Source organism: Blastomyces gilchristii (genome assembly GCF_000003855.2).
Source record: "Blastomyces gilchristii SLH14081 genomic scaffold supercont1.20, whole genome shotgun sequence".
NCBI classification, from domain to species: domain Eukaryota; kingdom Fungi; phylum Ascomycota; class Eurotiomycetes; order Onygenales; family Ajellomycetaceae; genus Blastomyces; species Blastomyces gilchristii.
In genome coordinates, this window is record NW_003101663.1 from 501,092 (window position 1) to 515,377 (window position 14,286).

At 48.7% G+C, this 14,286-nt stretch overlaps 5 protein-coding genes across 7 annotated transcripts; 4 read left to right on the top strand and 1 right to left on the bottom strand.

Annotated features, from left to right (window-relative positions):
- Positions 1–2: 2 nt before the first annotated feature.
- On the top strand, positions 3–3,948 carry BDBG_07753 (aminodeoxychorismate synthase). The gene has a single exon (XM_002621868.2). It carries the CDS (start codon positions 828–830, stop codon positions 3,450–3,452), a length of 2,625 nt encoding a protein of 874 aa, XP_002621914.1. The 5' UTR covers positions 3–827; the 3' UTR covers positions 3,453–3,948.
- A 21-nt stretch (positions 3,949–3,969) lies between these two features.
- Positions 3,970–9,267, top strand: BDBG_07754. Of its 3 annotated transcripts, none has more exons than XM_031723240.1 (6): positions 3,970–6,439; positions 6,539–7,548; positions 7,653–8,023; positions 8,110–8,264; positions 8,407–8,895; positions 8,984–9,267. In XM_031723240.1, exons 1-5 carry the CDS (start codon positions 4,585–4,587, stop codon positions 8,733–8,735), a joined length of 3,720 nt encoding a protein of 1,239 aa, XP_031580366.1. In that variant the 5' UTR covers positions 3,970–4,584; the 3' UTR covers positions 8,736–8,895; positions 8,984–9,267. The 3 variants fall into 3 exon arrangements, with proteins under 3 accessions (XP_031580366.1, XP_031580365.1, XP_002621915.1); XM_031723239.1 differs by having other exon boundaries at positions 8,407–8,888; positions 8,976–9,267; XM_002621869.2 differs by having other exon boundaries at positions 8,407–9,267.
- A 601-nt stretch (positions 9,268–9,868) lies between these two features.
- BDBG_07755 (RNA polymerase II transcription mediator complex subunit Med6) lies at positions 9,869–11,215 on the top strand (the record flags this gene model as incomplete). The annotated part of the gene is made up of 3 exons (XM_002621870.1): positions 9,869–9,962; positions 10,045–10,445; positions 10,508–11,215. 3 exons carry the CDS (start codon positions 9,869–9,871, stop codon positions 11,213–11,215), a joined length of 1,203 nt encoding a protein of 400 aa, XP_002621916.1.
- A 723-nt stretch (positions 11,216–11,938) lies between these two features.
- BDBG_07756 (uncharacterized protein) lies at positions 11,939–12,813 on the top strand (the record flags this gene model as incomplete). Its single annotated transcript, XM_031723241.1, has 2 exons — positions 11,939–12,003; positions 12,093–12,813. The coding sequence occupies 2 exons, from the start codon at positions 11,939–11,941 to the stop codon at positions 12,811–12,813; spliced, it is 786 nt and encodes a 261-aa protein (XP_031580367.1).
- On the bottom strand, positions 12,062–14,279 carry BDBG_07757 (20S proteasome subunit alpha 6). The gene is made up of 3 exons (XM_002621872.2): positions 14,101–14,279; positions 13,913–14,024; positions 12,062–13,841 (listed from the first exon to the last, which is right to left on the bottom strand). The coding sequence occupies exons 1-3, from the start codon at positions 14,136–14,138 to the stop codon at positions 13,197–13,199; spliced, it is 795 nt and encodes a 264-aa protein (XP_002621918.1). The 5' UTR covers positions 14,139–14,279; the 3' UTR covers positions 12,062–13,196.
- Positions 14,280–14,286: the final 7 nt, after the last annotated feature.

The window sequence follows — 14,286 nt, forward strand, 5'->3', positions numbered from 1 at the left end:
TACATTACAGTCTACAACAAAGTGCGACTGCATCTTATCTTATCTTATCCTCTTCCCGCTGTGCCCGGATACTTCCTGCTCAAAGCTTATTCTTAGTCATGACACGGAAAGAGGCGGCCATTTTTTCCCCCTTCTCGCAAAACAAACTAAGTACCTTGAGCATCTCAATTCTCATTTTATTCCCTTTCACACATACCACTCTCTCTCTCTCTCTGCTCAACGAGGAGAATCCCCGGCTGCTGCTTGTGAGACTTGACATATCATTGATAATTTCCTTTTTACCCGATTCTTTGTCTATACTCGGGGTTCCACTCTTTTGCTTCGAGTGGCTATATTCTCCATCTGGCATAGCGATTAGCTAGGTCGGTCAATGTGGGGATAGCTCCTCCAGCGAACCCGGGCATCCCTATTTATTTATATACATATATATTTTTACTTTCTATTATTTTCTGGCTGTTCACTTCTTTTTTCTTTTTCTTTTTCTTTTTTCTTTTTTTTCTTTTTTTGAACAACTAGGCTATTCCAGCCTCACCTCCTGCATCAGAACTGCCTGATAGCTAGCAGTCTTCGTGCAGCCATATCTCCGCCTCTGGACTCAGACAACGAGGGACAACGAGCTCTCTCTAATACTTAGGCGAGGAGAAACCCTGATCCTGTTCATTTTCTGCGGCTCGATTGTCCCGACTACCATCCATTTTGGCTGAAAGGCAAAGGGGTGCTTTACGCGTTACCATCTTTTTGGGGCAGAGTACCCTAGGGAGCACGTCTGATTTCACTATCATTTTACTATTCCTTGTGATTCTAATACCTACTTTCTAATTGCCGCCATGACGCGTAATAAGCCCAAGGTCAAGGGTCCGGGACGTATTTTATATATTGACGCCTATGACTCGTTTAGCCGTAACGTCGTTGATCTGATCGAAAGTACGCTAGATGTTGTGGTCGCCGTTAGGAAGATTGATGATTCCGAATGGCCAGAGGACAGAGAGACGTTTATTAATGGATATGATGCTATTGTCGCCGGTCCCGGGCCGGGGACCCCAACAAATCCAAAGGATGTGGGTATTATGGGTGATATATGGGAGTTGAATGTTCCCGTTTTGGGTATTTGTCTTGGGTTTCAAAGTCTCTGCCTGAACTATGGCGCATCTATCCGCAAGCTCCCCGAACCCCGCCATGGGAAAGTGGTTACATTTGCGCATTCTGGAACGGATATCTTTGATAACTTGCCCGCAAGTCTTGACGTTACGCTGTATCACTCGTTACAGGTGGATTTGGAACATGAACTAGAAGCGTCTGGGGACATCTCTGACCGCCAGCTATGCTGGAGTTCAAGTGCAAAGTGTCCAGATCTGGTACCTCTCGCGTGGTTCCGTGATGGTGCAACACCTGGTGAAGCTAACCTGATGGCTGTTCGCCATCGCGCGAAGCCCTTGTGGGGTGTGCAGTTTCACCCTGAATCCTGCAAATCCGATATAGCCTGTCGTGATATGATCAAGAACTGGTGGACGTCTGCTGTTGAGCACAATTCTAAATTTCGGAATGTTACCAAGGGGCCGTTCAAATTTCGTGATCCCTTAGCTATAGGCGATATCCCTTTCGAGACCAGCGATGAAATTCTCGAGTGGTGCAGTTCGTCAACTAACACATCATCATATCGAACCTTCGATCGCGGTTACTTGACAACGGCAAAAATATGCGAACTTGTCGATGCCCCAGAGGCATCATGTGTCGTTCTAGATTCGAACTCGAAGTACAGCATTATATCCGTTCTTAGCCCTGGCTCATGGTCACTCGAGTACTCCCTTTCCACGCGAACCAGTACCTTCTCCCGTTTATCCGGCTTAAAGTCGAGTAAGGAATACCGCCAAGAACATTACCAAGTTTGGGAACTCTTGCGTCGCATCCTCTCCAAAAAGAAGGTTTTGGACGGATGTAGTTCTCTACCTTTCTGGGGTGGTTTTATGGGCTATTTTTCTTACGAAATGGGCCTTGCTGATCTGGATAACGAGATGACCCCGGAAATGACGAGCAGCGATGGCACTACGGATGTGGGTCTGCTGTGGGTTGAGCGAAGCATTGTGATCGACCAGAAGGCTCAGCAAATTCACGTTCAGTCAATTCGAGAGTTTGACGAGCAGCCTGGTGAATGGATAGATCTTATAACGAAACGGCTTCTTGGATTCGCATATACAAACTCAATGGATAGTATCATGCTCAATCTCGCGGTGACTTCGCATCATAAGGTCGAGGATAGCAACTATCTCCTGCGGATGAAGTATTCTGATGAGCAACTCGCGAACATGATGGTCAAGGGATCCAGAATCATCAAGCCTGACGAATGTGTTTACAAGGCGAAAATTGCAAAATGCCAAGAGTATATTCGTGACGGCGAATCCTATGAGCTTTGCTTGACGGATCAAACAAAGGTGGCTCTCCCCCGATGCCAATACAGGCAAGAGGCGACCCTCCGTCCTTGGATTTTGTATAAGCGACTTCGGAAATATACCCCAGCCACCTACGGCGCGTTCGCGAGAATCGGCAGCGCCGCAATCATCAGCAGCAGTCCTGAGTGCTTCTTGCAGTATGACAGGAATTGTCAAATCGACATGAAACCGATGAAGGGCACCGTCAAGAAAAGTGAGGGTATGACGCTGGAAAAAGCCAAGGAAATTCTAAATACGCCGAAGGAGATGGGCGAGAACTTGATGATTGCAGATCTAGTGCGGCATGACCTATTCAATGTGTGCAACTCTGGTGGCGTGACTGTCCATAAACTGCTTGAAGTGGAAGATCATGGCCGGGTCTATCAGCTCATCACTCATGTCAGGGGTAATCCGCAGACTGTTGCGCCAGCTGCGAAGCTACGAGAAAAAACCACACCGCATGATTATTCCGCTCTTCGTGAATGTCTACCCCCGGGATCCATGACTGGTGCGCCAAAGAAACGATCATGCCAAATTTTACAGAAAATTGAAGGAGAGAAGCGCGGTATCTACTCTGGTGTGATGGGCTACTTTGATGCTGGGGGTCAGGCATGCTTTTCTGTTCTCATCCGCACTGCATATTGCTGGAGCAACACCACGGATAAGGAAGAGGTGTGGCGCATTGGGGCTGGAGGGGCAGTCACAGCGCTGAGTACCCCCGAGGGGGAGTGGGATGAGATGGTCACGAAGCTGGACACGGTCTTGGGGATATTCCGCAGTTCAGCAGAGGGCGATGAGAATGGGGATGCGGATGCGGATGCTTGTGTGAATGGAGATGGAAATGCTGCTGATGCTGGTCAGCAGAAGAAAAGATCTGTGCTGCGGGACATACTCCATGATTATCCCGGATATGGTCCGGATCCCAAGTACGCCCATGGAAGCATACGCCATACAACAATCGAGGATGAGCACGATGATTCTTCGTTGTCTGCAAATGAGAATAAACCCACGTCTCCTAGCCGATAGAACTCGGGGATTTAAGGGGTAGGGTAAAAGATGGATGGTTTCGGAACCTCTCTATTTTACAGTATATTTCAAGGTTCTCGTTTTATTCTCTCGTTTTATACTTTTGGTCAACCGTTGAACATCCCTACCCATTCATCATTCATTAGGTAGACGGCATGGCATTGCATATAATAAATTAGATATTTGGGGTTGGAGGCGTTTCAACACAGCGTGGGTTTCAAGTTTTTTGTTTGCGTGTACTATTATTATTCCTGATAGAATATTTTTAGAAGATTGATCCCGTTTTACAGGTCTACAAGCTATTGTTTTTTGTTTCGGGCTAGCTATTTCTTACTAGCTTACATCCTTGGATTTTGTAGGCTACTGGGGCAAAAGAGCTCAGTCACCACCAGCGCTGCTGGTAGAAGCGCCGATCAACCCGGGACCCTCAACAGATTTTTCAAGGCTTATTGCTGTAAACCGTCCCTTTTCCCACCACGCTCTACACCACCATCGCCATCAATTAAGATAGTTATACGGAAATATATATATATATATATATATATTCTCGCACTGACTACATAATGTTGACTTTGTAATAATTTTGAAAATGCTAGCCGGGGTACCTAGGTACAACCACGGCTATACTACACTGCATGCACGTGACAAAAACTTCCCGAGAGACCTCAAGCAACAAACGAAAAGGACGAATATTCACCGCTTATCACCATTCACGAAAAGACTTTTCTCCTTTTAAACCATCCCAACTATGCTGCTCGGCCCGCTACACCCTCTTTACTTGCTTATATTCTTTCAATCCTTTTTTTTTACATTGCCCGCCCGCTACAAGACACTAATAATGTGGTATTGCTAGTGCATTGGGTCGGACTGTAGCTGCAGCAGGCTTGGGCAGTAGTGATTTCTGTTCGTCAGACGACAACCAAGAGGAGGTTGTCTTGCAGGGTAGAGGATTCTCGTTGGAGGCCTCAAGTTTCTCATGTGTTATTTTGTTTTTCTTATTTTTATATTTCTGTTGAGGCTGTTCTCTTTCAACTCGACTGCCGTCGACTTGACCTTTCTCTTATCACTCACTGGGTTTCAGTTCGCAAACTGTCCTTCGATCGCTAATTAAAGGGGCTTCTGCTTCTACGCAATGGAGATCTTCTGTCGAAATGTTCCCAACCAGGTCCAGGACAGCCATTTGAAGCGACAATTCAAACCAGTACTTGCGTCCTTCGGTATCCACTGCTTCAGCTGCCGCAAGCTCCCCAACTGCAATGCTATCTTGACTATTGCCGATTATAGTAAGGCCTTGAAGCTGCTTTCCACCTATGGACAAACTTCTGGCCAGGGCAGGGTGCGAAGACCTCCTAGGCAACAACTGAAGATGTTTGGGCAGAATATCTTCATACAAGAAGGTCGCAATACCCCGGACGAATATCTACTTCGCACATTAATAAATGAGGAAGAAACCAGGCTTTCGCGAGGGGCAGTCTCCGGCAATGTGCAGGCCTATCACCAGCCAGCGCCTGTCAAACGGCTCAAGAGCTTCTCCATCACTTCTATGTCCTGTGGTATGTGGGATTATCACGAGGGAAATCCGGTGTTTATTGAATGTTATCGCTCTGGGAAGAATGGCAAGATCGCGTTTGGTAAAACTGCTATCCGGGTTGCGCTTGAGACGATGCACGATATTATCTATCATCTTGAATTCACCTACTTCAATATACACGGATCGATCTACACTAGCACGACTAAGGCACCTTCTATAACCATCACGGCTAATACTGCCCCGAGACTATACAAGACTGATCCAACAGATGTGCTAGAAGCCAAATTTGGTGCTATGTTTCCATCCCGACCGAAATGGCAGCGAGGGCCTCCTCCAAAAACTAGAGTTGGCCATTTCGGCGATGAACACGAGTATCTCGCCGGTACTTGCTTTGTCTATCGATTTCTCTTGAGGGATGCAAGCGACCTCAATGCTGTTCGAGACCTTGGCAATGAGCACCATATCCCCCATATTGCTAGATGGCTGGACCATCGCGCACAGTACGACGTGCCGTACTCCACCTTGATGCAGAGGTTGATGGCCTTCTTATCTCAGGAGCGTCTTCCATACCAGGTCAGATTTCAGTTACAAAAACTTGTGTGGAACGGTGACATATCGCCCGCCAAAGCAATTTCGTTTGCATCCCGTGTCCAAGCTGCACTGGTTACTGAAAATCTGGATGTCGTCGTTCAAGCGTTGATGAGGCTGCGGCAGAATATAAAGTGGCCGTCCCCAGACGTGGAACCATCTGAAGTCGACGTGTCTGCGCTAGTAGCAACGTTCAGAAATGCCCTTGAAGCCGCCGTCCGCGAGCACAAGATGGCCAGCACCAATCGCCATACCAACCCCAATCATGTCTCCATCCACCGTGTTCAGGTCACGCCTTGTGGTATTTACTTGGATGGGCCTTACATGGAATCCAAGAATCGAGTTTTGCGCCGCTATGCTAATCATGTCGACCATTTCCTCCGTGTCGAATTTATGGACGAAAGCGGAGACCCTGTCCGATATGACCCGCGCGCATCTATTGACCTGATATTCCAACAACGCTTCAAAGGTGTCTTGAAAAACGGAATCAACATCGCAGGCCGCAAGTTTGAGTTTCTTGGCTTCTCTCATTCGTCACTTCGTTCTCAGACGTGTTGGTTCGTGGCACCTTTTTATGCAGATGGGATTCTGTACAATGCCACGACTATCATTCAGAACCTGGGTCGATTTGATCATATTAACTCTCCAGCGAAACAGGCGGCAAGAATTGGACAGACGTTTTCCGAGACCTTGACCTCCATCCCTATATCCGAGGAAATTATTTCGGTAGTGCAGGACGTGAAGCGGAACGACCGAGTCTTTAGCGATGGAGTTGGTACAATATCGCCCTCCGTGATGTATATGATCTGGAAGGACTACTCGCTACGGACAATGGTGAAGCCTACTGTCTTCCAAATCAGGATTGCGGGTATTTATTTCCCCTTTCAATTCTATATATTTAAAGCCTTGAAGTTTGTTCAGGATGGATATTATTTCTCATTTCTCCTCTAACTTGTTTTTTGAGCAGGCGCCAAAGGGATGGTCTCTCTAGATAGCAGAAACAAAGGGGAATCTCTGGTTCTGAGGCCCTCCATGATTAAATTCCCCGTTACAACCTCCTTCAATGCTTACAACATCGAAATATGTGGATCGGGGATAAGGTCGCTACCGTTCTTCCTCAATGCTCAGTTGATCAAGATTCTGGAAGATCTGGGCGTCGACGGCAATGTCTTCTTGAAGTTACAGCGAGACGAGATTCTGAGACTCCGCGCTACAGCGACTTCGACTACACAGGCGGCGAAATTTTTGGAAGACACAAATATCGCAAAGTCTGTAGGTCTCCCGTGGCTTATCAGCATCCTAGAAGCCCTTGGACTCCGCCACTCCGATGACGAATTCCTGCGTCGAGTTATGGAGCTTGTTGTCCTGATCAAGCTACGAGATCTAAAATATCGCGCTCGAATCCGAGTTCCTAAGGCAGTGACTCTGTTTGGCATTATGGATGAGACCGGATACCTAAAGGAAGGAGAGATTTTCTGCACGAGTTTGTCCGATAAAGGACGCAGGGAGGTGCTTTTGAATCCTAAGGTTGTTGTGACTCGCTCCCCAGCTATGCATCCCGGAGATGTCCAGATCGCAAAAGCCGTCGATGTCCCCGCCGACTCCCCGCTCCGCCAACTCCACAACTGCATCGCTTTCAGCCAGCACGGCGACCGTGACCTTCCCAGCATGCTGAGCGGCGGAGATCTAGATGGTGATCTATACAACGTCATATTCAAAGATACATTAATTCCTAGGGTTATTAGTCCCCCGGCACAGTATCCTCGCGTACAAGAAAAAGTACTTGACCGGCCCGTCGTACGCGACGATATTATAGATTTTTTCGTGACGTTCATGCAGCAAGATCAGTTGGGAAGGATTGCTACGGTTCATCAAACCATTGCAGATCAGAAGGCTCTTGGGACTTTTGATCCACAGTGCTTGTTACTTGCGGAGCTGCATTCTACTGCTGTAGATTTCTCGAAGAGCGGGGTCCCTGTACGTTCTGTGTTAAGCAACTCCTCAACTTGTATTTGAGAAGCTGTTATCGATGTATCTTTTAGATTGTATGCTAACCGCCCATACTTTATACAAAATAATAGGTTGACTTAGCGCGCATCCCCAAATTTCCTCGCTACCGTCCAGATTTCCAGGCCCCCGGACCCCGCGTCCGCATTGCAGAGAGCCTATCTCTGCTCGAAGAACATGACCAGATGACTGTGCTGGACGATGAAGAAGAAGAAGAAGACGAGCGCCCGACTGCAAGGTACTATAAAAGCGAAAAGATACTGGGAAAACTGTACAGGGCTATTGATGAGGTGGAGTTCCTTCAGCATCGGCAGAATGCCATTGAGCGTTCGATGGCGATGGCTGCTCCTAGTGTGCTGAAGGGCGTCTGGGCGTTCGTACAAAGTGAGACGGTAGGGTTTCTGTGGGATCATCACGTTGAGAACGCACTGGAAATTCGGCAGATGTATGTGAGGGAAATCGCTATACCTTCTTTGCCTGTCGCTCTTCGTCCTCCTTTTACTAACATATTGTTGCGTTCTATCTATTTAGTTACGAAGATAACCTCTTAGAAATCATGGCTCGGTACTCCTCCACCCCATGGAAGAGCTCCATCACCGAGTACGAAGTGTTCGTCGGCACTATCCTGGGCCACGGACAGAAAATTACCCATCGACAGAAGGACGCGTCAAAACAGATGAGGGAGGGTACGTTGATTCCCGTGCATAACTTGCACTTTTCTATATTCAAAGACACAATACGCATCCGCGTTCCCTATATTATTATATACACTATCATGCCCCATTCCTTCAACAAAAGCCATAAACCACTAATCCATCATAAACCCAGAATACGAGGGGCTCGTCCAATTCGTCACCGCCATGATCCAAGGTCGCGAAACGGGCGGGATGGAATCGCTCGAACGGTCCATCGCCTGCCTTTACATCGCCATTGAAGAAGAGGGGAAGCATAATAACCAATCCTCACGGGTATCCAAACCCGATGCCTCCGCCACTCGTTACCGTCATAATTTGGAACAGCAATACCAGGGTCGATCAGGAGATGGCTTCGGGACTAACAAGCAGGGTAAAAAGCAGAGGCTGTTTAGTTTCCCGTGGATTGCGGCAATTGTGTGCCTAAAGGAGGTCGATAAGCTGCAGCAAACTATGCCGTTTTAGGGATACGTCCCCGTACAGGAGGAGATCTGGGGGGGGGGGTGTGAGGAGGTTTTTAGAACGCAGGTATGTTCTGGTATGATATAGTTGCTGGTGCGTGTGTGCGGAGGTTTTCTCAGGGAAGGTGCACGAGTGATGTGGCCACGGTTCAGCAGGGTATGGAGTGGGTATTCAGCTTTAATTTCCTATTTCCCTGTTTAATCTTTTCCTCACTTGCGTTCGATGGTCTTCTGACTTGTCTAGGTAGGTAGATATCCTTCATCGAGGTGTTGGCGTCGGCAGTCTAACGGATCTTGTTCTTTTGTTTTGCTTCCTCACATTTGCACTGGTGATGGTTGGGTGGGTGGCATTTGTTTTATCTTTGTTTCCTTCATTTAAATAATGTATTTCACTAATACTTCTTCTTCATCCTCTGCTTTCTCTTGCCCTCCTTCCAGCAGAATATTACGGCAGCCAAGAGTAGACATGAATTACTCTAGTCCTAATGCAGTTAGTATGTTACTATATATGATTTAATCAGTCTATGAGCTTCCACCCCCCACGATCTCTCCAACATTTCTCAGAACCCCGGCTATAGAATCTCCTCAAGCGTATAGAGAGACCCCCCGGTATAGGGTATAGAGCCCCCCAGGTATAGAGCCCCCCGTATAGAGACCCCCAGGTATAGAGATCCCCCGGGGATAGAAACCCCCCCCCCCCCAGGTGTAGAGACCCCATAGAGGCTCCCGGGGTTATGATACATTGAGCTCTCTTTCAATGTGGGTCACTATTTCATACAATCTCCAATGAGATCTCAATTACTAATACAATGAGTATCATCTCATTGCAACACTAGTATAAAAAATTATTGGTTCTTTCAGTGTGATAAATCCTCAGAAACGATAAATTAGAGATTGATGGAAGGTTGCCGTATTTTTTCGTTGCATCTTGTTACCATATTTGATACACTAGTAAGAAACTTGAAGCTCTCTCCGCTATCTCGGGCAGTTTTATTCACATTTACTGATATGCGATGCGCCGAGCGGGAGAATACAGTTCCCCAGCCCAGCCATGTTCTACAACATTTATTAAAATCCTAACCTCCCCGTCCAGCGCCCCGATCCATATCTCTCTAATTCCCGCCCCCCTAGTTCACCATGGCTGCCCAGTCTGCGGTCCCACTGGAGGAAATCACCTGGCGCTCTCCTCTCCATGTGCAGACGATGGGTGGCTTCCTTCATTCAAACAACAGTAGGTATATACATATTATGCATAACTATATCTATATTCCTTTATTGCTATAACCGAGATACTAACCCAATACACCAAACAGTCCTCTTCTACTTCGCCGAATCGCCCTTCTTCGACCAGACGTCAAACAACGCCTCCCTTGCCATCCAAGCGAATTATAATGAGAATTTCCGCCCTTTCATTGAGACACGCGAGGCCTTTGAGGGCCGGTTGAAAACTATGCAGGGTCTGGAGTTCATGGTCGTGCATGACCCACTGCAGGAGGCGGCGGCCGCCGCCGCGGTGGGTGGGAAACAACAGCGAAAGCAGCAGGAGTTGTCCAATATTTGGGTGATTCGGAAACAGATGCGGAAGAAGCGGACGGGGGTGGGATCGGGAGCTGCAGGCGGTGATGATGAGATTCAAGTGCTCGCGACATACTTTGTTGTGGGGGATTCGGTGTTTATGGCACCGTCGGTGTTGAGGGTTGTGGGGAGTCGGATGGTATTGCAGTGCCCCATGGGAGAGTTTTTTTTTGCATAAATAACTGACTACTATCCTGGCAGCTCTCTGCGGTAACGTCTCTAACAAGAGCCCTTTCTGTCGCATCCCCATTGCCCACCTTCTCCCCTTCATACGGCCACACGTACATGCCCCCCGTCCCCAAATCCCTCGAAGCATCACGCCCGGGCGTACAGCAATCCGGCCAACAGAGTGTTGGCGATGCTCCCATGCCCGATGCATCCTCACAATCCAAGGGCGGAAGCGTCCTATCAGCAACCGGAACAACACAACAACCAACAGCCTCGACATCCCCGCTAGCTTCATCATCAACAACAACACAAGACTCCCGCAGCCTCGTTGAAGCGTTCAACCTCCTCTCCCGCTACGGCGATGAATACATGGACGACGCACCCTTACTTGGTGAGCCAGGCTCCTTCATCATCGGAAAGACATCCACAGAGCCGCTGGTAGTGGGGATGCGCCAGCCTATGAGTAGCAAGGTATCCAAGGCTCCCACTCCCGCCCCATCTGCTGGTGCGGGGCCCGGTGCGAGTAAACCGTGGACACCAGCAGCAACAGGAGGAGCAGCAGCGCCGCCTGCTATCAAAACTGATGCGGCTACCCTTGGGGCAGGGAAGGCGGGAAGAGGAGGGGAGAAGAGTCCTACTACTCCCGGGGGAGGGAAGGAGAGGGTTAAGCGGAGGAAGAGTAAGGTATCGTCTGCTACGGTGGCGTCGTTGGCTGCAGGATCGAGTGCGGGTGGCTCTTGATTTATGTGGATAGTATCTTTTTTTCAAAGTTGATTGACGGTTGGCTTCTTTATCTCACGTTTAGATTGAGCGTTTTATATCTGGGTCTATGTAATTGGGGGAATATACCATGAGTTCATGAAATACATACGGAAGAGGCGCAAAAGGTGGGGATCTAAATAATGTGTACAATTCTTTTACATATTTACCAAATTTCGCAGCTATTTCACATTTAACTACAACCATTCTGTTTCATCCTATTCCAATAAAATTGCCACAAATAGTACTTGTATGTATATAGTAGGCCTCTAAACTTCCGTATCACCGCTGCCATAGAACCCTGTGACTGCCCCCAGAGGTCCCGCCTGTCTTCGGAAACTTACCCCTCGTCCTAGACACTTATTCCCCGCGCGGTAACTGTATATAGATGGACACATACCGTCATTGTTGGGTTGTATATCCACCGCCGCCGTGTTTCTTTAACCAACTCGATAATAGAGTTCTACAAGTTTAGCATCCATTGTTCGCTAATTCCCCGCGCTTGAAGTGAGTCAAGCCTTTGTTGTCGTCGCCGTTGCGCCGGGCCATCTATCTGCAATATCGAGTTCATAAAGAGACAAACTCATATAAGTAATCGAGAAAGCCATTTGCAAAAAGTTAGCAGTGAGGTGCAACCTTGCGATTACGCCCTCGATCAAATAAATATATATACCGCGACCCCATACTAAACAAATCTCGCCCAACATGGCTACCACCGCGGCCACCACCACCCATCCTAACGCAGATAAACCCACCGTAATCTGCGTTTTGTAAGTATATTTATTATTACCAATCTCCTCTTCCCCGATATAGAAAATAATATACCATGTACACCAAAAAGCTAACCCGCACTGACCAGCTGTGGCGCCCACAAGGGCACATCCCCCGCCCACCTCGCCTCCGCCCGCGCCCTCGCCCACATCTTCCACAAAGCAAACATCACCCTCGTCTACGGCGGTGGCACAGGGGGCATCATGGGCGAGCTCGCACGTACGCTAGTCTCCCTCTCGGGCCCCAGGGCTGTCCATGGTGTGATCCCCACCGCCCTCGTCAAGATCGAGAATGGATACCGGACATCGCTTACAGCTGCTGAATCGCAGGTGGGCGGGAAGGCGCCGGAGCGGGTAGTAATTATGAGTGAGGATGGTGGTGATGCTGGCAAGGCGGAGGGGGGAGGGCAGCGGCGGGGATCGTTGCTAGGGGAGTCGGAGTATGGCCTTACGACGCTTGTGCCGGATATGCATACGCGCAAACGGATAATGGCGCAGAAGGTTATGGAGGGAGGTCCCGGGAGTGGGTTTGTGGCCCTTGCGGGCGGCTTTGGGACGCTGGAGGAGGCTATGGAGATGGTTACGTGGAATCAGCTTGGGATCCATCATTGCGGGATTGTGTTGTTGAACATTGATGGGTATTGGGACGGGCTTTTGCAGTGGGTGGAGAAGAGCGTGGAGTCTGGATTTGTGAATGAAGCGAATAAGGGCATTTTGGTGGAATGTCGCAGTGTTGAGGAGGTTTTGGGGGCATTGAGGGATTACAGGCTCAGTGAGGGGAGATACACGCTGGATTGGGCATCTAGTTAAGGGGGGTTAAAAGTAAGAGCTAAAGGAAGTAAGGATCAGGCGGGAGTCTTCTTGTCAGTACCCTTGTTTCCTCCGGTTGACTCCTTTTATTAATAGTCATGAAGTTTTTCCGGTGTTGCTTTTGCTGAGTACAGGGTTGACGTGATGCATCAGATATGCACACGACCGGCCTGTGTATATATATACCTAGTTAGAATATGCCTGCTTTCCATAGCCAGAAATTGCAATTATTGTTAGCTTATGATGTGAGTAGTGTTAGGATCGTATCGCGGTGATGGAAAACGTCATCTATTCCGATAAGCAGCGAATCATGGCTAGAAAACATGGAGGTTGCATTTAAAACAGAAAGAAATCAAAAATCAGGATCATCGATCGTCATATAATCATGAGTCTACCTCCATTGACTGCCCCTCCGTCTCTGCCTCTGCCTGTTGCCCTTCAGAACTAGCACTCTCCAAAAACCCAGAAATTTCCAGACCCTCATACAACCTGAAGGCCTCAACTTTCCCTTTCCCCACCCCACTCCCAACTCCGACAACGCCAACTGACGTATTATCAACCGTCAGCTCCTTATCCTGCGACAGACTCTCCTTCAACGCCCTAAGCCCATGCTGAATCAGCTCCTCCCTCCCACAATCCTCAAACTTCTCCAAATGACGCTCCAGGTACGTCCGCGCCATCTGGCTCCGCGCACCAATGGCGCAAGCAACCATCTCTTGCGTCATGCCTGATGGCTGGAATTCGTATAGATGGGGGCCTGCGTCGTCGATGCCGGCCACGAGCAGGCCGACGCCGTAGGGCCGTTTACCGTACAGTTGGGTGTTTGACTGGGCGCGGTCGCCGAGTTTGGTGACGATGTGTTCGAGCGGGATGGGTCTGCCGTAGGTCATTTTCGAGGCGAGGGATTGCTGTTTCATGAAGTTTGACAGGACGCGGGCGTCGGAGGCGAGGCCCGCGATGGCGATGCCTAGGTGCTGGTCTATAGGGATTACCTTCTTTTGGTAGGAGGATAATTCTTCGGCGTTGCGCTGTATATATCAATATATTAATATTTAGTATTGAACGGTGGGCGGAGGGTTGGTCTGGCATGGCCTCGCACCTTAAGAGCCACCAGGACGGCATGTGTCTTGCTGACGATTCCGACGACTACTGACCCCTGTTTCACGGCTTCTTGGGCATATTCGACTTGGAAGATGCGACCCTGCGGCGAGCTGTAAGGGGGATTGCCTGGTCAGTGGAATTGGGTCTATCTAATGGAGAGAGCATCTGGTTGTCCGTGTTGCTTACAAGGTCACCGAATCGTTGTCGTAGTTGTTTCTGAACATAGCGAATAGGCACTGGTAGCTGCGGGACGGGTATCTGAGAGAAAAACAGCTATACCAGAGATATTCCTGTTGTAATTAGATGCTGCAGCGTCACTTAGGTTGTATAATAGTATGTCTGGAGTTTGATATCTCGTAGGCAAAGCAGTGA

Excerpts from the sequence above, each read along its gene's own strand:
- BDBG_07753 (XM_002621868.2), top strand. The coding sequence starts at position 828 with ATGACGCGTAATAAGCCCAAGGTCAAGGGTCCGGGACGTATTTTATAT.
- BDBG_07754 (XM_002621869.2), top strand. The coding sequence starts at position 4,585 with ATGGAGATCTTCTGTCGAAATGTTCCCAACCAGGTCCAGGACAGCCAT. Across the intron at positions 8,024-8,109 it reads GCACTGGAAATTCGGCAGAT|TTACGAAGATAACCTCTTAG; the intron begins GTATGTGAGGGA and ends CTATCTATTTAG. Across the intron at positions 8,265-8,406 it reads GTCAAAACAGATGAGGGAGG|AATACGAGGGGCTCGTCCAA; the intron begins GTACGTTGATTC and ends TCATAAACCCAG.
- BDBG_07757 (XM_002621872.2), bottom strand. The coding sequence starts at position 14,138 with ATGTTCAGAAACAACTACGACAACGATTCGGTGACCTT. Across the intron at positions 14,025-14,100 it reads GACAACGATTCGGTGACCTT|CTCGCCGCAGGGTCGCATCT; the intron begins GTAAGCAACACG and ends TCCCCCTTACAG. Across the intron at positions 13,842-13,912 it reads CCGTCCTGGTGGCTCTTAAG|CGCAACGCCGAAGAATTATC; the intron begins GTGCGAGGCCAT and ends TGATATATACAG.